The 21,311-nt window shown below is 33.7% G+C and overlaps 1 protein-coding gene across 4 annotated transcripts in view; it reads left to right on the top strand.

Moving 5' to 3' along the window:
- The window catches only part of SLC25A48 (solute carrier family 25 member 48), a 133,426-nt gene that overhangs the window by 13,015 nt on the left and 99,100 nt on the right, over nucleotides 1–21,311 (top strand). For 3 of the 4 annotated variants that reach the window (XM_074290874.1, XM_074290872.1, XM_074290876.1), the window contains exons 4-5: nucleotides 1,497–1,749; nucleotides 21,051–21,311. In XM_074290874.1, the coding sequence (XP_074146975.1) occupies nucleotides 1,497–1,749; nucleotides 21,051–21,311 (514 nt within the window). The remainder of the gene's footprint in view (nucleotides 1–1,496; nucleotides 1,750–21,050) is intronic. The other variant, XM_074290875.1, reaches the window with a different exon arrangement.

The raw sequence follows: 21,311 nt of genomic DNA, 5'->3' as shown, positions 1-21,311 counted from the left end.
AGGCTTGGGATATCTAGGTCATGTTTGTTGTTGTTGTTGTTGGATTTTTTTTTTAACATCTATATCAAAGATACCTTGGTAGAGTGAATAAAAACTGAACTGAGCAGTGTTCCCTGACCCCCATCAAAAAATACAGAGGAGACCAAGTAGATATAGGTGACATTTTTTTACTCTTTCAGGTACCATTTCTTCTACTGGGTAAGTAAATATTAGTAAGACTGTTTTTACAAAACTTCAGTCCTTCAATTTATACTAGACTGGGGATAGTAAAGCAGAAAGGTCAGGTGCTACACCTTTGGCTCCATAGCTAAAGGACAAACTATTTCCTCTACATGGCTCATACTCAGATTGACATTAGGGATATGCTGGTATATGTTTAATGACAAGATGTCTGAAAAACATATATCCCTGAAATACCTTTAAGTTTAATCTGCATTATTGATATTTTCTCCATTACTTTATAAAGTCTAGACATTCAATAAAACATCAAATCATGTAACATTTGCTGATTCCCAAAGAATAAATGTGCATATTAAAGATTTAACAGTGGGATCTTGTAAATCAATGTAAGTTGCCACCAGTCCAATGTTTGGACGAGGCACTAACTATCCTGTAATAGCCTTTTTTAGTACTCATCTACTTTTGGTATCCACTTGTCACCTAACTTTCACCTATGACTCTAAGAAGTTGTAGCATGAATAGTGGCCACAATCCAATAAAATTACTTTCTCAGACAGGATAAAACAGGTTGAGGGTAACTTATAAGCTAGGAGGATATCTATTCCAATCATATGAAGACATCCCCTGATGGAATGGGCAAATGAGAATGATTTGTTCTAATAGCCGTGAAGGCAGCTGGAGCAGGCATTATGGAGTGCTTAGAGCTTGGTTAGACATTGAAGGCAGTAAGGTCATCCATTGCATCCCAGGCCATCAGAAGTCTTCTTATCTTTTGTCTTGCTCCTAGACTTTGATGACTTTGGAAGAAAGAATGAGGATGATGATTTTGTGTAATCCTGTCTCACTTAAATACAATTTACAAACTAGTCAAAATATTACCCCATGATATCATTGTGTTCTTTGCAATGGTCAAACAACAACAGCTACTACTATTCTGTAAGGTGGAAGATATAGAGATCACAGGTTGATGTTTCTGAGCCTCTGGAAAGTATGAGACAGACCTTGAATTCTTTTATTTTTTAGTATTCTTTTTATTGTTATCTTTTTTTATATCCTGTTCCTTTCTGAATATTTCCCTCTTCTCTCCATTTCTAAGCAAAGTATTCTTGGTAACAATGATTAAAAAAGAAAAAGAATAAAAACTGTTTCTCCATACTACCCAATATACCCATCATGTTTGATAGTATGCATACACATTATTTTACACCTATAGTCCTTGACTTCTGAAGAAAAAGGAATGAGATTTTTTTTCACTCTTCTCTAGGATCTAGTTTAAGTCTATAATCCTATTAACTTTTACTTTATCTCACTGCCAGGTGACTGGGTTCTTTAAAGGAATGTCTTTTCCATTGGCAAGCATTGCTGTCTACAGCTCTGTGGTGTTTGGTGTCTTCAGCAATACTCAGAAGTTCCTTACACAGTACCGCTGTGGAGAATCTAGCCATTCACCCTCCCTGTCAGATCTAATTCTGGCTAGCATGCTGTCAGGCGTGGTTTCAGTAGGACTTGGAGGTCCTGTGGACCTGATTAAGATAAGGTTACAGATGCAAACACAGCCCTTTCTTAAAGGTAGGTAGGAAGATCAAGTTTTTGTTGCATTTATTTCTCTTTTCATATTTGACCGTTTTCTAGATTTGGTTTGTGTGTGTATTTCATATATATATATATGTATGTATATACATATGTATATAAATGATTCAGTTGTTAAATTGCATAATTATTTTCATTGTTAATTTTTGTATTTTAAATACATCATTTATTTGTTTATTGAGATCACACAGCTAATATGTCTTGTGTCTGAGGTTGGATTTTAACTCAGGTCCCCCTGAATTCAAGGCTGGTGCTCTATCTACTGTGCCATCTAGTTGCTCCAGCATGTCCTTTATTTTAAATGATATAGTAGAAAGAATATTGATTCTGAAGTCAGATGGCCTGAATTCTAGTCCCAGATCTTGTTCTTCAGGTTTTGGTTGTATCCAACTTTCTTCATGATCCATTTGGATTTTCTTGACAAAGATACTGGAGCAATTTGTCATTTCCTTCTGCAGCTTATTTTACAGATGAGGAACTGAGGCAAACAGGGTTAAGTGACTTAACCGGAGTCACATAGCTAGTAAGTATCTGAGGCCAGATTTGAATTCAGGAAGAAGACTCTTCCTAACTTCAGGCCTGACATTCTATCAGTTGTGTCACCTAGCTAACATTTACTATTTGTGAGATCCCAGACAAGTCAATTAACCTCAATTTCCTCATCTGTAAAATAATTTTTCCCATCTTTTAAATCTATTATAATTTGAAAAGGCAGATGTTCCCATTTTTATCATTTATTAATTCAACAAAGATTACCGAGTAATTTCTTCAAGCAAAACTGTGTACTAATGAATGATATAATATCTTGATTCTCAGAATACTCATAGCATAGAAAGAGATGTAAGGCAAGAATGTAATTGCAATTAAGGCAGAATGTATTGACAAATTTGTAGAGAATTACAGCATGATCCTTTGGAAGAGGTAAAAAGAGAGACTTAATCAAGAGCCTTTTACTAAGTCTCAAGTCAAGTCAAGTCAAGTCATGGACCAAGAGTGAAAACAAATAGTGATGTTTCTATCAATATTTTCCATCTGTGTGTAACTGACCCACTCATTGTGATCACTGAAATTCAGCAAGTAATGAAAGATTATATCCCTCCAAAGACTCTGTGATTAATAGGTAAAATCATATAAGTGAAAACTATAACTAGAACAAAATGTTTATGAAACTTTTTCATAGTAGAAAGCTAAAATGAACCATGTTGGTAAATGAAGACAGTATTGCACAATAGAAAGAACCTTGGACTTAGAGTCAGAAGACCTGGTTTGGAATTCTTGCTCTGCTACTTAGAAGTTATATGAATTTAGTTTTTTTATCTCTTTTAAGTTTCATTTTCCTCATCTGTAAAATGAAGAGATTGAAATGCTTCTTAGGTACCTTTTTACTCTAAAACTCTGTAAGTTTATGAATTTCACAACAAATCAAGCAAGCAGTTATTAAACATCTACTATATGCCAGATGATGGTAGAATAGGGAGCTTACTATATGCCATGATTGTGTTTCTATGGATGACTGATTCATTAATGTCTTTCCTAACTAACTAAAGACTTCCATATAAGAGCTTTGACATTAGAAGATCAAACTAGGTCAGTGGTCAAAGTGTGAAATGAGCCTATAGGCTCAAAGCACTGAGAGAAAACTTAGGTGACTAGATGCTGTATCAAGGGAGGCATGAGCTAATTAGGAAAATTAATCTCAGTTGCAAGAAAAAAAGTGTTGGGAATGAAAACCTGGTAGATATTGATCATATTACATAGCATGTTGCTCAGGATCTGCTGTAGGACCTTCAACCATTTATTTACTTTATTTATTTATTTATTTATTATTTTTTTTTTTGAGGCTGGGTTTAAGTGACTTGCCCAGGGTCACACAGCTAGGAAGTATTAAGTGTCTGAGATCAGATTTGATTTCAGGTCCTCCTGACTTTATGCTAGTGCTATATCCACTGCACCATCTAACTGTTCCAACCATTTACATTCTTTCAAAACAAAAACAATCTTGGTTTAGTCACTACTAGAAAGAAAATTAAAGAAAAAAAAAAAAAAAAGAACCCTACATTCTCCTGCCTGTCCCCTCCCCACAAGAGTTACCATAAAGGAAAAAGAAGAAGGAAAACAAAATTAGAAGACAGAAAATACTAGATTTTTTGTCCCCTATCCTAAAGGACTGAGATTCATATCACAAGAAACTGGTTAATTAATATTAATTAATTTTACAGTGGCTCTCCTAATGTGGAGTAGGGACAATGAATTGCAGAGCCAAAATAGCACAAGGTTGTTGTACAGATGACACTTTTGGCAGAGTGAACAATTCCTAATTATAGTTCAAAGTTATCAGTAGTAAATTAAATCATTAGCTTCTTGGATGCAGCGTGCTCTGAGATATAAATTGATACTTAGGTTTTCACAACACTGTCACCTACTTGGTATTCCTTGACTTACCTAACAAAATCTTCCCATCCCTGAAAACTACATCAGGGAGTTAATACAAAATCTTTACCTTCTTAGAAACTTCTCTGGAGAGCCTCCCACATCTTTCCTTGGGACTAAGTAAAAACTCTTTCCTATCCCACTCCAGAGACTTAGAATTATTGCCAAGTTGGTTGGGGAGGCATTCATAAATCATTGAATAGTTAGCAAAAGGAGGTTTGTTTAGCTGTAACATAGTAAGGATATTTAACAATGATACAATTTATTTACTTTTATAAAAGTAAATACACATGCACCACAGTTATGCAAGAGTTTCACCTCCTCCATGCTATGGAGCCCAGCCATATCACCTTGGTTCCTTAAGTCCATTTTTGAAATGGATGTCCAAACCATCCCAAGGGAAAGAAAACCTACCAAATGAAGGGTCTAGACTTTCTCTACAGTACTTTGATGGAATATGGACCAAGGGAACAACACTGGGGAAGGAATGAACAAGGACCAGAGAGGGTAAACTGGAACCATCTCCAAAAAGTTCATTCTTTTTTTTAATATAAGCTTTTAATTTTCAAAAATACATGCAAAGATAGTTTTCAACATTTTTCCTTGCAAAACCTTGTGTTCTGAGTTTTCCTCCCTCTCTCTCCCCTATGCAGCAAGCAATCCAATATACATTAAATTTATACAGTTCTTCTGTACATATTTCCACATTTATCATGCTATACAAGAAAAATGACATCAAAAAGGAAAAAAAATTACAAAGAAAGAAAAAAGCAAGCAAATAACAACAAAAAGGTGCAAATACTGTGTTGTGATATTCAGTCCCTACAGTCTTCTTTGTAGATGGAGATGATTCTCTTCATCACAAGTCCATTGAAATTGGCCTGAATCACCTCATTCAAATAGTTTATTCTTTTCATAGAAGTCTTTGTGGGGATTGGATCCCAGAAATTACTGTATCAGAGATCTTTTTCCCCTGCTAGGATGGCCTCTGGAACATTAGACAATTGTCCTGGCTTGTTGGGAACATAATGATGAGCCATTTGTTAACAAGAACAAATTTCTTTTCTTGAGGTGGAAGAATCCCATTTTTACCATTTGGGGACAAATTGAAGGCCATTTGGTTATATGCATTTCCTATTGGCACAAATAATCCAAGTGGACAAGAAATTTTACCTTACTTAGAGGGATTACATGGGTTCTCTGCTTACTACAAACATGGTATTATGACCTCGATATCCATATTGGCAATGGACCCATTCTTTCTACTCTACTATTCTAGTAACTGCTCCAATATAATTGCTTAGATATTTCTGATGAGCATTGCCATGCAACAAATAACTGTACAGAGTGAGAAATATCAATAATATTCCTTTACTCATTGTTTCAAAAAGGGGAATCTTTTATTCTCAAGTCTTATAATGTTTAGGTCTGAGACCATTTAGTCATTAAAAAAAACAAACACACAACAACAACAACAAAAAAAAACAAACCGAGTGATGTAGGATTAGAATTAAGCAATGCATGACTGGGTTATAGGACAAAGGAGTAAGGGTTTCAAATATATACTATATAGATGATAGTATATCCATGGAATTTTTCCTATTTCTGCTTTCATCTCTTATTCTATCACTTCAGGACAATTTTCTCTGATTATTCATAGTTTTCAGGTAGTTCAATTATTCTTCTTGTTTTGCTTTCCAGGTCTATTGCTTTTAAAAAAGAAAAAAAAAAAAAAAAGATGTTTTATGTTCTCTTCTTTTCTCTTTTTTCATTCAGTATATTTTGTTTTATTATTTCTTGGTCTCTTATAACTTCATTGACTTCCTCTTACCCAATTCTATTTTTCAAAGAGTTACGTTGTTCTTGAAGATTCTGAATTTCTTTTTCTAGTTAGTAGACTTTCTTTTCATAATCTTCTTTTTCTTAGATTTTTTTTTGTTGTTTTTAGTATTTCCTCAGTCTGTTCATTTGTTTTTTAAAGTCTTTTGAGTTCTTCTATAAATTTTTTTTTGAGTAGGTAGTCATTTAACATCACTCTTTGGAATAGTAAAGGCTTTCCCCCTCTATTTAATTTTACTTTTTCTTTTTTTCTTATTTTTATTTTCCTCAGTTATATGTAAAACAATTTTTGTTTGTTATAAATGTACAATAATTTTTAACATATTTTCATATGAATAATCATGTTGGGAATTTATATTCACTGAATTGCTGAGAAGACCAACTTTTATAGCTGATCATTGCATAAATCTGCTGTTGCAGCATTTGTGTACGTTTTCCTTGTTCTGCTTGCTTTACTCAGCATCAATTTATGTAAATCTTTTTAGAACTTTCTAAAAGAATTCCCATTAATAATTTTATAGAACAATAATATTCCATTACTTTTATATGCCATAACTTATTCAGCCATTCTCCAATTAATAGATATCTACTTATTTTCCAATTCTATGCCACCACAAAAAGAGTTGCTACAAACATTTTTGCACATGTGGGTCTTTCCCCCTCTTTTATGATTTCTTTGGGATATAGATCCAGTAATAGCATTGCTGGATCAAAAGGTATGCACAGTGTTACAACCCTTTGGGCATAGTTCCAAAGTGAGAGAGGTTTTCTTTAGTATCCTCCTCTGAAGATGAACCATCATGTTCCATATTCCCATTGTAACTTTCTCTAGTTTAGTTTTTTCCTTTGCCTGATCATTTAGTTTAGCTTTATAATTTTCTTTCTCTGTCTTGGATCTTCCTGATTTTAGACATTAGCACCATATTTCTGTCATAAAAAAGAATTTGGCAAAACTCCTTCCTTGTCCATTTCCCCCCCAAATTTATACAATATTGGAGTGAATTTTTGAAGTAAAAGATTGGTAGAAATCACTTGTAAAACTTGTAAAAACAACTGGCTGGGGAGATTTTTTTCTTAGGCTTGTTCAATTCTTTTTCTAAAATGGGATTATTTAAATATTTTATTTCCTCTTTCTTGACAGTTTATATTTTTTGGAGATGTTCATCCATTTCACTTATGAAATTTATTGGCATATAGTTGGGCAAAATAGCTCCAAATTATTGCTTTAATTTCCTTTTCCTTGGTGATGAATTCATCATTTTCATTTATACTGATAATTTAGTTTTCATATATTTTAGTAAAATTAACTAATGATTCATCTACTTTATTGATTTTTTCATAAAATTAGCTCCTAGTTTTTGTTATTAGTTCAATAGTTTTCTTAATTTAGATTTTATTAATCTCTCCTTTGAATTTCTAATTTGGTTTAATTGAGAATTTACAATTTTTTCTAGTCTTTTTAATTGCACAATCAATTCATTGAGCTTCTCTTTCTCTATTTTATTTATCTAAATTTTGATATGTTATCTCATTATCATTCTCTGATAAAATTATTGATTGATTTTATGATTTGTAGTTTGACCCACTCATTTTTTAGGATTATATTATTTAGTTTCCAATTAGTTTTTAATCTATCTTTCTGTGGCTTACATGTACATTACATGTAATAGTTATTGCATTATGATCAAAAAAAAATGCATTTAATATTTCTTCCTATCTGCATTTGATTGTGAAGTTTTTATACCCTAATACATGATCATTTTTGGTTAGCATATCACTGAGATAAAGGTATATTTCTTTTTATACCCAGTCAATTTTTTCCAGAGATCTATCATGTCTAACTTTTCTGAACTCCTATTCACCTCCTTAATTTCTTTCTTTTTATTTTGTGCTTAGATTTATCTAGTTCTGAAAAGGGGAGGTTTAGGTCCCCAACTAATATCGTTTTGCTATCTATTTCTTTCTATTATTCACTTAACTTCAGTAAGATTTTGAATATTATACCACTTGTTGTGTTAATGATTGATACTTATATTGTTTCCTTGTCAAGTATGCTTTTTAGCAAAATGTAGTTTCCTTTTTCTCTACTTTAATTAGATCTAATTTTGCTTTTCTTTTCTCTGAGATCAGGATTGCTATCCCTGGGTTGTTGTTGTTTGTTTGTTGTTGTTGTTGTTATTGTTGTTGTTGTTTTAGGTGAAGCATAATATATCCTGATCCAGTTTACTCTGTGTGTTTCTGTATTTCAGATATGTTTCTTGTAAACAATATATTGTAGGATTCTGTTCTTTAATCCTACTCTACTATCTAATTTCATTTTGTGGGAAAATTGATTACATCTACATTTACAGTTATGAGTAGTCATTACTCATAATTCCCTCCTATTAGTCTTCTGTTTATACTTTTTCTCTTCTCTCTTTTTTTTTCACCCTGTCCCTTCTTACAACTGTTTTGCTTTTGACCACCACATCTCTCTGTCTGTGCTTTCTTTTATCATCTTCCTTCCTTTCTTTTCCCCCTTCCCTTCCTTCTTCCCTATAGGGTAATACAGATTTCTTGAGTAAATGTTATTTTCTCTTTGAATCAAATCCAATGACAGTAAGTCAAGTAAAATTCATTCCCTTCTCTCTTTCTATCACAATATACATTTCATATCTATTCATATGATGTGTTTCTGCTTTCCCCTTTACTCTTCTCCCAGGACAATAATTTTTTTTTTACTTTTTAATTTTTTTATCAGCACATCAAAGTCATCTTATACCCACACCTTCTGTCTGAATATTTTAAACTGCCTTAATAGAGATACAGTTTGTAAGAATTACAAGTATCATCTTCCCATGTAGGGATGCAAACAATTTAACTACTGAATTACCATGGTGTGATTTTTTCTTTCCTGTTTACCTTTTAATGCTTCTTGAATCTTGTATTTGAAGATTAAATTTTCTGTTCACTTTGGTCTTTTCAAAAATTTCAAAGTCTGTTATTTGGTTGAATTTCCATATTTTCCAAGTTTTGTTTTTATTTTTTTTTGCTCATTTTTTTTTTTTTTTTTTTTTTTTTTGGTATCCAAGATCCTTTGCCTTCTGGAATATGATATTCCACACCCTCCATTGTAGAGTCTGCTAAGTAATGTGTAATTCTGACTGTGGCTCCAAAATATTTGCTTTGTTTCTCCATGGGTGCTTACATGTCTCCTTGACATGGTTATTCTGAAATTTGGCTACAGTATTTTTTGGCGTTTTCATTTTGAGATTTTTTTTTCAGGAGATGATTAGTATATTTTTTCTGTGACTATTTCACCCTCTGGTTCTAGGATACCAAAGCAGTTTTCCTTGATGATTTCTTGAAGGATGCTGTCCATGCTCTTTTTTCTTTTAAATCATAGCTTTCATGTATGACAATAATTCTTAAATTATCTGTCCTAAATCTGTTTTCCAGGACAGTTTGTTTTAAAAGAGATGTTTTAAATTTTCTTCTTTTTTTCCTCCTTTTCATTTTGTTTGATTCTTGATGTCTCTTGGAGTCATTAGCTTCCACTTGCCCAATTTTAATTTTAAAGGGATGTTTTTTTTTTCAATTAGCTTTTTTTACCTTCTTTTCCATCTGGCCAATTTTACTTTTAAAGGAGTAATAGTTTCCTTCAGTGGATTCCCCTCTCATTCGGCCAATTCTATTTTGCAATGAGTTATTTTCTTCAGTCAATTTTTGTGCTTCCTTTTCCAAGCTTTTGGTGCTTTTCCCATAATTATCCTGTATAATTCTCATATCTTTTCCCATTTTTTTTCTTTTACATTTATTAATTGGTTTTTAAAATTCTCTTTGAGCTCTTTCAAGAAAAATTTTTTAGCATGACACCAATTTGTATTCCTCTTTGAGGTTTCACTTGTAGACTTTTTGATATTATTGTTCTCTTCTGAGTTTGTGTTTTGATCTTCCCTGGGACCATAGTAGCTTTCTGTGGTCAAGGCTCTTTTTTTGTTTTTGTTCTTATTTGGCTCATTTTAAAAAATTAAGTTCTGCTCCTGTGATACAGGGTTCATTGTCCCAAACTTCTTGCACTGAAGGTCAGGCATATAGTCACTATATTTCTGTATGAAAGCCTCAGTTCTCTGCAGCGTGTCCACTGCACTAGTATTCCTAATCATTCCTAATATGGCCTAGATTCTGGGGTTGGACATCTCACATCTGGCTTGCTGAGTCTGGACTGATTAGCCTTGGTTGCTGATCTTAGCTGTAGGTAAGAGCCTTTTGTTGGTTTTCCTGGACATTGGCAGTGTTTGGCTATAATCCTCTTTTATTCAAGTGAAACAGACTTTTCCTGAAGTCCTTCTAAGTTATCTTGGAGTGGAAAATTTTTTCACTCCATCTTTTTTATGGAGTCTGTCACTTTAGAATTATTTTAGAAGTTTGATTGATTGTTGTTTCTGAGAGATTGTGGGGAGAGTTCAGGCAACTGCCTGGCTCTTCTCTGCTATCTTGATCCTGCCCTGGATTTTCTTAAGAACTGATTTCCTACCCCTTGTTTTCATGTTGTCGACATTTCATTGTCTCATCTGGTCTGGTCAATATCATATCATCAACAAAGTGATATGTGTGTATATTTGTATGCATATATGTATATATATATATATATATATGTATATATAAATACCCTCAAAATGGGAGATCATTTTTTTTCTTTTTAAATTAAATTTTATATTATTTTCAAAAGGAAATTATCTTCTTCCTTCTTTCCTTTCCTTAACAAATAAGAAAGTATGAAAAACAAACCCCACTACAAATATACAGTCATGCAAAACAAATTCCTGCACTATATAGTGTACTACAGTGTATTATGCACTATACCCCCTCTAAAAAAAAAAAAAAAGAAAGAAAGAAAAGAAAAGGAAGAAAGATAAAGGAAATATATTTCATTTTGTAATCTATCTGTCTTTTTATATCATTAGATCAATAGGACATTTCATGATGAATCCTTGGAATTTTGGTTGGCCATTGTGTTTTTTAGAGTTTCCAGCCATTTCAGAGTTGGTTATCTTTACAATATTGTTGTTGCTCTATAAATTGTTCTGTTGGCTTTGTTCATTTTATTTTGTATCAATTCATATAAGTCTTCCCATGTTTCTCTGATTTTGTTTCCTTTATCATTTTTTCAAACTGTGAGATGAAATGGAGTACAACAGTATTCCATCATATTCATATAGTATAACTTGTCAAGCCCTTCCTCCATTTACAATTCTTTGATATCACAAAAAGACTGCTATAAACATTTTGTGTATATGTAAGTCCTTTTCCTCTTTCTCTAATCTCTTTGGAGTAACAGACCTAGTATTAATAGTGCTTCATCAAAAGACTATGCACAGGGCTGAACTGGGCTTTGAAAGCAGAGTTTCAAACCTTTTCCCAAAATGTTTGAAACAGTTTGCATTTCTACCAACAATATATTGAAGTATTTGTTTTCCCACAGCCCCTCCAGCATTTGTCATTTTTCTTTATTATCAACTTAACCAATCGATGGATATGAAGTGGTAGTATTTCAGGGTTGTTTTAATATGCATTTCTTTAATTCTTAGTAATTAAGAATTTTTTTATGTGAATATTGCTAGCTTGTATTTCTTCCTCTGAAAATTAGCTACTCATATCTTTTGATGATTTATTATTTAGAAAATGTGTCTTTATTCTTTTGCTTATAAATAAAACTTTTATCAGAGAAACTTGATACAACAATCCCCCCCTTGCCAACTTCTTTTTTTCTTTTAATTTTAGCTTCATTGGTTTTGTTTATGCAAAACCTTTTTAATTTTATCAAATTATTAAAATTAATAAAAATTATTTGTTTGTACCTATGGAGTTTTTCTTGAATGATCATGAATTCTTTTTCTATCCAAAAATCTGACAGTTAATGTCTTCCATGCATGCTCCTCTATCATATCATTATTTACAAATTCCATTTGGAGCTTAGCATATCATATACTATGATACGTTGGTCTACAACAGTTTTCCCAACAGTTTTTTTTGAATTGTTAATTATTACTCTGATAGTTGGGATCTTCATGTTTATCAAATATTAGGTTACTGTGCTTATTTGCTTCTGTATATTAAATACTTCATTTATTCTATTCATCAACCTCTGTATATTTATTACCCAGATTCAAATTGTTTTGACAATTATAGCTTTGTGGTATAATTTGAAATTTGATATGTCTAGGCCTGAAAAAGGAGGCTATTTCCAGTCTTAGTCTCTGAGACCATAATATGGTAGTATAAAGGAGTGTTTAGATAGCCCTGGGGAAGGACAGTGAAAATATCCTGGATTTCTTCCCAAATTAAAGTACACTTTCCTGTCTTGTCTCAAGGACAAGTAAAGAGAAAACAGTATTGGTGAGATAAATAATCATGGCTTAACATGTCTTACCATGTTTTAGGAGCCACACCCCAAGCTCCTTTCCCCATTTCATCCCCTAAAGGGTGTTATTGCCTTCTGCCTACCTAGCAGGGCAGCAGACTCCTTTACTCCTCTGCCCATTCCTGGAGTCCCTTTTGCAAATGACAGCTGCATTTGTCCAAGTCATGGCCTCCTGCTCAAAAATCATCAGTTTCATTGTCTATATTATCTATGACAGGAAGAAACATAGGTAAAGTCCATTGAGGGAGGGAGGCATGTGAGGTACATAAATCCATTCTATCAAATCCATTTTCTTTAGATATTTCACCTCATCTCTTGCAGATTACTACTGGGGAGTTCATTGTGACTAAAAATCATATTTATGGAGTTAAGTATGAATAACCCCATTTTAGCCAGATAAAAAGGAGCAAAGGATAGCTCTGTAACAAATCAAAACAAAACAAAACAAAACTTCAGATAGCTCCTTAAAGCTATATCACTGAGCTGCTGAGAGTGTCTCATCACTGGCTCCTGTAACCATTATCTTTGATATTATTGCCCTACTGATTCATCAGGTTTCTTTTTGAAAATCTCATTCAAGTTACTCATTTCCTTGATGGTGAAGTCCAGTCTATTTCCTGTTCTCTAAGGCAATGGTATCTTCTCCCAGAAACTGTAATAAAATAAATTTGGAGTTCTTTTTCCTACCATTGGTACTTCTCAAGTCTCTTGTTCACACTCTTATTCTCATGCCTGACCTCAGTAGGGTCTAGTGGAGACAAAGTCTTTGGGTCAGAGATGATATAGTGGGTTTTTGTCTGTGGCCCTCTCAGTCCCCATTTCTCCATCTCCTACCCCTCCACTCCCTATAGAGAGAGATAATCTTTTACTTGCATAGCTACCAGCTTCATAAATTGTTTCTCAATTTTCATTATACAGTCCCTTGAGGCTAAAAACTTTTCTTTGGTTTCTGAGTGTTGAGCCAGTTCACTTTCAGATAATATTGGCAGTCCAACATTTGTAATTTGATGTCCAGAAACTAGTTGATTCTAGACTTGATATTTTCTTTACCCTCTCAGGTACTCTCCTCTAGCACCCACTGAGTTAACTGCTCTTTGTTTGAATATGAGCCTGCTTCTTGGTCCATTGAAAGGACTCCTTATGTATAGCCATAAGGTTTTTTGCCACTAGATGCTACCATGCAGTGTCTAGTCATAAGATCACTCTTATCCTCCATAATTGTAGTGCCCTTTCCCTCACTCAACCAAATGTTATTACAAATATTAGAAACAGGTACTCTATTAGTAATTTAGGTTCAATTCTGGAATGAAATGAAGCTCTCATAAATCATAAAACAGTTAACAAAATGAGATTTAATTAGATCTAATTATGTTGCCACAAGTATATAATGACCAATAACTTATTTATGGAATCCAGTGACCTCTTATATGATCACTGGGTTTGAATGGATTTGCATTGTCTTCAGACATCTACCAAGCCAGAGACCCCACCTCTCACCCTTACCCTAAGTGAGTGCTTCTTTTTATGCCTTTATATAATCAGGAAAACTGTGTCATGGAAGGCAGGGACCAATCAGGTCTTGGGGACTGTTCTGATATCTTTTAGGAAAAGATACGTTTTGTTGCAGAGTGATGGAGAAATCTGATAAATAATAGTCCTGCCACAAAATTCTCTGATAGAACATTTTATACCACATTTCTTAATTGCTGTAAATATTTTCTACTACAGACTTTTTCCCATGAGGCAATTGGGGTTAACTGAGTTGCCCAGGGTCTATATATAGCTAGGAAGTATTAAATGTCTGAGGTCAGATTTGAACTCAGGTCCTCCTGACTTCAGGGATGGTGTTCTATCCACCACTACAGACTTTTAAGTCACTTTTAAGCCCCAGTGCTTCCATGAAGTTATTCTGTAATATTATGGTTAACTGTCTGGAAGTCCTCCAAATGGGCTTTGGTTTCAGCAGAATAATCATCACAAGAATAATCAGGAATAAAGTTCAAAGTCTTTATTATTGTCTTCACAGTCTGTCTTCTTCACCTGGGGCTCTGCTAGCTTTCTGGGGGACCTTCTGACAAGCCTTGATCTTAGAGAAGGAATGCAGAAGGCAGGAGAGCCACCAGGATGGTATGAGATGGAATGTCTTTCAGTCATTACAGCATACTGATTATGTGTGAATTTAAAGAACTATTACATCACCATGCTAAGAACTAAGTATACATGTAAACTGGATAACCATTTCCTCTGAGTTAACCTTGTTTCAAGTATACTTCTCCAGGGTTCTGACTCTCTACGTACTCTACCTTCAGAATGTAATAACAAAAAAGTTTCTCTTAAAGAAACCTCAAAAATTGTCATGTGGCAGCAAAATAAAATAAACAAATATTTGCTCACTCCTGCAATTTGCCAGAAGTTTCAGTGTTCTAGAGCATAAAAAAGATAGTAAATATTTGTGGGCTACAGCCTATATAAGTTACACTATAACCTTTCTCCCATCAGCAGTCATTCAAATTGTAAGATTGATTAGCCATTGAGAAGAGACATTTGCCTGAAGTGAGTATAAGGAAAGGGCTACAATAGATGAGGGTCTCTCTCTGGGCACATCTACTCTACAAGAGAGATTCCTTCCCTTTCCCCCTTAATATCAGTGCCTTGCTTTTTACTTTCCCTTCTAAAAATGTTTTATTGATACCTTTTTTTATCTTTATATTTCAGTTAATTCTAGAAACTTCCTGATTGTTCCTGATTAACTCCCCTCCCCCAACCCCCCCAAAATTTTTTTTAAATTAATGACTCTTCTCTATTTTTAATCTTATTTTTATTAATGTCTTTTGTTTTTGCCTTCACTTCTGAATATTGTCTCCTCCCCCCACATCATCCTTTACCCAGTCATCTATCCTTTGAAACAAGATTTTAAAAAGAAACATAAAAACACTTTAACAAAACCAACCCACACCTTAACTAGGTGTGATAATAAAAGCAGTTTTCTGTATCTACAATTCCTCACTTCTGGAACGAGGCAAGGAATGTTATTTTTTCAACTCTTATTTAAGAATAAGTCTTGGAAACTGTAAATGACTCTGTTTAGTTTTGATTTTTGTTCTTTCCATTAATATTATAGTTAGCCATTGCAAATAATGCTTTCCTTGTTCTCCTTGTGCCATCTACTAGATGCTCTAATTTATTCTATCTGATCTACTCATTGCTCTAGTTTACTCTATCTGATGTTCTAGTTTACGCTATCTGATCTACTAATTGCTTAATCTAATTATCTTTTAGAGCAGAGGTTTTCATCCTTCTAGACTTTTGCAGCTTTTGATCCTGTTAAGTGCCTTTTCCTCCTGGACATTCTGCTATCTTGGTGGTTTTGGGGATACTGTTTATTCCTAATTTGCTCTTATGTATCTAACTATCTTTTCCTTTTTCCTTGAATTCTCCATATTTATTTTTTCCTATGCCAGAGTAATATTTTATCATGTTCACATATCCCAGTTTGTTTAGCCATTCCTCAATAAGTAGACATCTATTTTGTTTCAAAGTTGTTTTTCTTTATAGCATTATATAAATTATTCTACTGGTTCTACCCATTTTATTGTATATTGTTTAGATGGGAAGCAACCAAGATGGCAGAGCAGAAGGAAATAGTACAGTCCATTTTCCCCTTATTTCTCCCCCCAAACTACTTCAATTGTGATGTAAAAATACCATTTGATGTAGTAGTAATCAAAAAGTAAAGGAGAAACTGAAGGGAGAGGGAAACTGTTCCCTTTACTGAAACTGTATTCCCTTTAAAATTATTACTCTGAAACTGTGCTCCCTTTTGATCTTTTGGAGTCCTCCCAGAAAAGTTATCTTTCGGGGATGCTAGGCCCTTTGATTCAATTAGAAATCTTGGTTTAAAAGCATCTCTTTGAAGTGTTGTTAATTCCAATAAGACATCTGGGCCGGATACCGATAAGCATCTAGGCCTGGGAACTTGGCTTCCTTTTCAGCCTGAAATCTCAAGACTCCTTTTGAAGGGTAGTTTCTGAACTCACTTTCTTTTTGTAGAAAGTCCAGAGCAGTTTACCAGGACCCTGCCCATTGAGAAGCATTCTCTTCTCAGTGTCTGCCTCCATTTCCCTAATAGGACTTTGCCACTAAAAAAGTCAGTCTCTTAGCAAAACTGGCTTCCTATCCAACAGTAAACTTTCATTTTTGCCAATTCGGGTTCATGAATTTTTTTCATGAAGAACCTGTGCACTGACCATAAGGGGATTTTAACAACTCTCATAACCTCATCAAAGCTACAATGAGCCATCTCTTAATCTTTGCCTATTTTCAGGGTATGAGGTAAAACCTCAGAGTAATATTGATTTGCATTTTTTTATTTATTAGTGATTTGGAAGATTCTATCAGATAATTGTTAATAGCTTGAAATTTTAAGAACTGTTTTAAATTTATATACACATGTATATTAGTTGTTTATATACCAAACTTTTGTGAGAAAAAATTGAGACAAGAATTTCCCCTCCTTTTGACTTTTTAGGTGCATTAATTTTTTTATATACATTAATTTTATTTGTGCAGAAGCTTTTCAGTTTCATGTAATCAAAGCTTTTCATGTCATGTTTTGTAATTTTCTTTAGGCTTGTTAAAAATGTATTTCCTATCCACAGCTGTGAAAGAATTATAATGTTTCTTTTCTTATTCTTTAGTCACATCTTTACTATTAAGAGGATGTATCCTGGGGCAGCTAGGTGGCTCAGTGGATAGAGCACCAGCCCTGAATTCAGGAGGACCTGAGTTCAAATCTGTTCTCAGACACTTAACACTTCCTAGCTGTGTGACCCTGGGCAAGTCACTTAACCCCAGCCTCAGAGAAAAAAAAAAAGGATGTATTCTTATAGAATTTATTGTGAAATATAACAAGGTTTGAGTTTGATTTCTGCTGGACTGCTTTCCAATTTTCTCAGCACTCTTTGTCAAATGGAGTATTCCCCTTCCTCCCCTCCCCCAATTAATGTATGCACTCTGGTTTATCAAATATTGATTTATTGAATCCTGTTTTCTGCTTGATTCTTTCTTGTCTAGTATGTTCTACTAGTATTGATCTTAAAATAATCTGTCTTAAAAATAATAAGCAAATGATTTTGATGACTATTGTTTTATAATGGAGTTTGAAGTCAGGAAGTACTATTCCATTTTCATCTTTATTTTCCTTGACATTTTAGATCTTTTGTTTCTTCAAATGAATTGGCCAATTTCTAAAGATGCTGATTATGGCCCTTCCTTATTGTAAAAATAATCTCTGTGCTGAGCCCACAATTATTTTTAAATGATCTCTTAGGATTTAGTTCTTATTGAATAAAATCTTTTTTCAGCCCTTTACTGGATGACCTTCTTCCTGATAGGCCTTTTTTATTGCTTTGAATGCCAACTGATTATTTTTCCTCTAGATATTCAATTTCCTTTTCTAAAAGAAAAGACTCATGCCCATGACTTACTTTTAAGTGTTACTGGTTCTCCTGGTTCTCCTTCTCATACCTCTCTCTGATTCCCATTATTTTCTGCATTATTTCTTAACATTTCTTTCACATGCAGTAAGAGATCACTGGAGACCTTGTTTAACAGATATCAGTGTTTTAGACAACAATTGTCCTAAGGCAATTAGACTACTTTGAAAGTAATAACTGCTTGAGTAACTCTGGGCAATAAAAACTAATTATATGCATTATTATTCTAGAATAACTGGAAAGAATTTCCTTATGACTCATATAAAGAGAAAGCCAACTGAATTCTTGTTGGACAGTTGTTAGTTTCTAAATCTAGCAAGTGTTTTTCCATCCACTTGAACATCATAATATGTGATTCAATCAGTAACCATGGAAATCTGTAACATGTTAATAGCTGATTGCTGAGAACCTTGATTTCTGAGTCAAATTATTATTATACTTTTCAGTGAACATGACAGAGGTAAGTTATCATTTTAGACAGTGAAATCTGCTTCATTTGATAAAATATTCTTCTATAGAGAAAGTTTTGGGGAGGTAAAGGGAAGTATTGTTGGAGAAAACAGTGCAGCACATTTCTTCTTCCTGTAACTTCAAAAAGAGTGTGGCACTTTAGACAAACAAATGAATAAGACTCAATCTCTTCTCCAATGCCTTTTCCTACAGGGATAATGCTGAGTATAGGTGTTTATCATATACCAGCTTCAAAAAATATGAGCAAAAGGTACAGAATGTGTTTGTTTGGGTACATATACCAGGTCAATGAAAAAAAAAAATCAACCTCTAACTGTAACCTATTTACTGTGACAGATGAAATTACAGTTTGAGCACATGGTCAGAATTCCAATTAAGGTTAAGTCATATTCCATTTCCCCCTTGTAAATAGCATGAGGTTTCAAGGATTTTTAATTCAGTTGACTGTGAACAGATGAAGAACATGCCATTGAAGTATTTTATTGAAATTATCTAGTTTTTATATCATTTAAATTTTACAATATGGCCCCTTTCCTAGCTATTCCTTATTTTAAAAAAAAATGAAAAAAGAAGGAAAAAACTCTACTAGTTTTGTAAGGTCAAACATCACATGCAACATTATATGTGATATTCCTCATTCGTGGTTCCTACCTCTTCAAAGAAGTGAAGAGGGGGGTGCATTCTCATCTCTTCTTTGGGTCAAGCTTGGCATCGTAATTTTGTATTGTTTGTTGTTTCCATTTATATTGTTTCATTCATTTTGTAGGTTGTTTTGATTTTGATTACCTCCCCATTAGTTGATGTGAGAAGATTTCAAGTGTCTCTGTATTCATTATATCTATAATTTCTTAAAGGACAATAATGCTCTATTATATTCATATATACAACCATTTAATAATTTCCTAATTGATATTTTCTTTGTTTCTAATACTTGTTCATGGACCATCTAATTTGTTAAACTTTGTAGTCTGTTAACATAAGATCATAAGATGCTTGGCTCCCCTCAAAACTGAATATTAAGAATGAATCAAGAACAAGGCAAGAGATAGCAAGAATGAGAGTAACAAAAAGAAAATGGCAATGTTTAATCAGAAACTACATACCTAAACAAGTGCTCATAAACATCTAGTCTAAGGAATGACTTTCATGGGAAAGTAGGATATATTTGCTGCTATTGGAAGCTTAATGTAGCGAAAGAGAAGAAAAAATAAGAGCAAAAGCATTCATATGGAGCACTAGAAGAGTAAGAGATAAGGGACCAGAAAAAGAGGAAGTTAGGAATTATATTGTCTTTCATTCATTCATTCATGCATGGAATATCTATTGTACATTTGGCCCCAAACAAGGGAATAATAAAGAGTGGAGATACTGCTATTATAGGTTCCTTTGCCATTCTACACAATGATAAAACAATAAATTAAAAAGATTTTTTTCATTGAACAAAATGACAATCTCAGACTTGCATTTCCACTGAATGAGAATGAATTGTTGAACACAGAAGTGAAGGCCAAACCCAGGAGGCTGTTTAACTCTCAATGTTTGTTGTACCTGTACTCTACCTTCCTGCCCACTCCTCATATGGTGATGAAATTCAGTGTTCTCTTTCTCCTCAAAATCACCTTGTGTTTCTTTAATTGTATGCTTATTATGTCCATCTCTTTGGTTTTATTTTTTGTTTTTCCATGCTCAGTATCTAAGTCAAAGCCTTGTTAAATTGAATTTGAAGAGTTACCATGAGAGCATGTCTACTGAAGACTTCACTACCTGAACTTTTCCTTAGAGTTTTCCTCTCAGGATCAGACAAAATCATTTAGTGAATTTCTGAAATAATTTTAAATTAATTGATCAGGTATAGAGCAGTCTTCTGTTGCCTCCTAAGCCTCAAATGTTTCCTCTACTTACTTAATCTTTCACAATTTCTTTTTAGGTGGTACAGAAAAAAAATTAATTCATTAATTTTTTTTTTCTTAAATAAATTGCACATAAGCATGCAGAGAGGAACTGAATTTCCTAATAACTTATTACAGGGCAGTAAAATATTCTCATATTCATTGTTCCTTGCCCTAAATTAAATCTTCCCTTTCATTCAAAAACAGTTAAACAGAAATATCCAAATAAAGTATCTATATCTGGCAATGTATACAATATTCTTCTATGAGTCAGGTATCATTTTTTTTTTCACTATTCCCTAAAGTGTTCACTTTTTTTTTTCTCATTTACCCAGGATTTTCCTTCCTTTAGGGATTGTTATGTTTATTCTAGGGCATACCTTTAGCAACATTTTCTTCAAAAGTGCTATTAATTGAAAAGAATAGTCTGATGGTTCAAAAATGTTTCTAAGGATTTGGCATTCCCCCAAATGTTAGAATTCTCACTTCTTTGACTACTTTCACATTATGTGTTGATGTGAGGCCAAAGTCAGTTTTTGGCAGCAGCCGCAGAAGCTACAGCTGTGTTATCAATATTTACAAAAGTGCAACAAACAATTACCATTAGGTCTCTAGTGATGTAATAGCAAAGATTCAGAGAGTAGAATTGAATCAGATAGGCAAATATAAGTGAGTGTCACAAAGCAAATATGGGTGGCTGTAACAATGATGGTCATTTAATTAATTACAATCCTCTCTCCCCTATATGTGCAGCAGCAAACCTCCATTTGAAGCCCAGACCAAAGGATCCTTGGAACCAACCTAAGTACCAGGGGCCTATTCACTGCATGACATCAATTATCCGGACCGAGGGCTTAGTGGGACTCTACCGGGGGGCCAATGCCATGCTTCTAAGGGATGTCCCAGGCTATTGCCTCTACTTCATCCCTTATGTGTTTATCTACGAATGGATCACTCCAGAGAATTACACAACCTCCAATCCCTATACAGTGTGGTTGGCAGGGGGCATTGCAG

This window comes from Sminthopsis crassicaudata, chromosome 2, assembly GCF_048593235.1.
Source record: "Sminthopsis crassicaudata isolate SCR6 chromosome 2, ASM4859323v1, whole genome shotgun sequence".
Lineage (NCBI taxonomy): Eukaryota > Metazoa > Chordata > Mammalia > Dasyuromorphia > Dasyuridae > Sminthopsis > Sminthopsis crassicaudata.
This window is presented reverse-complemented; position numbering and strand designations above follow the sequence as displayed.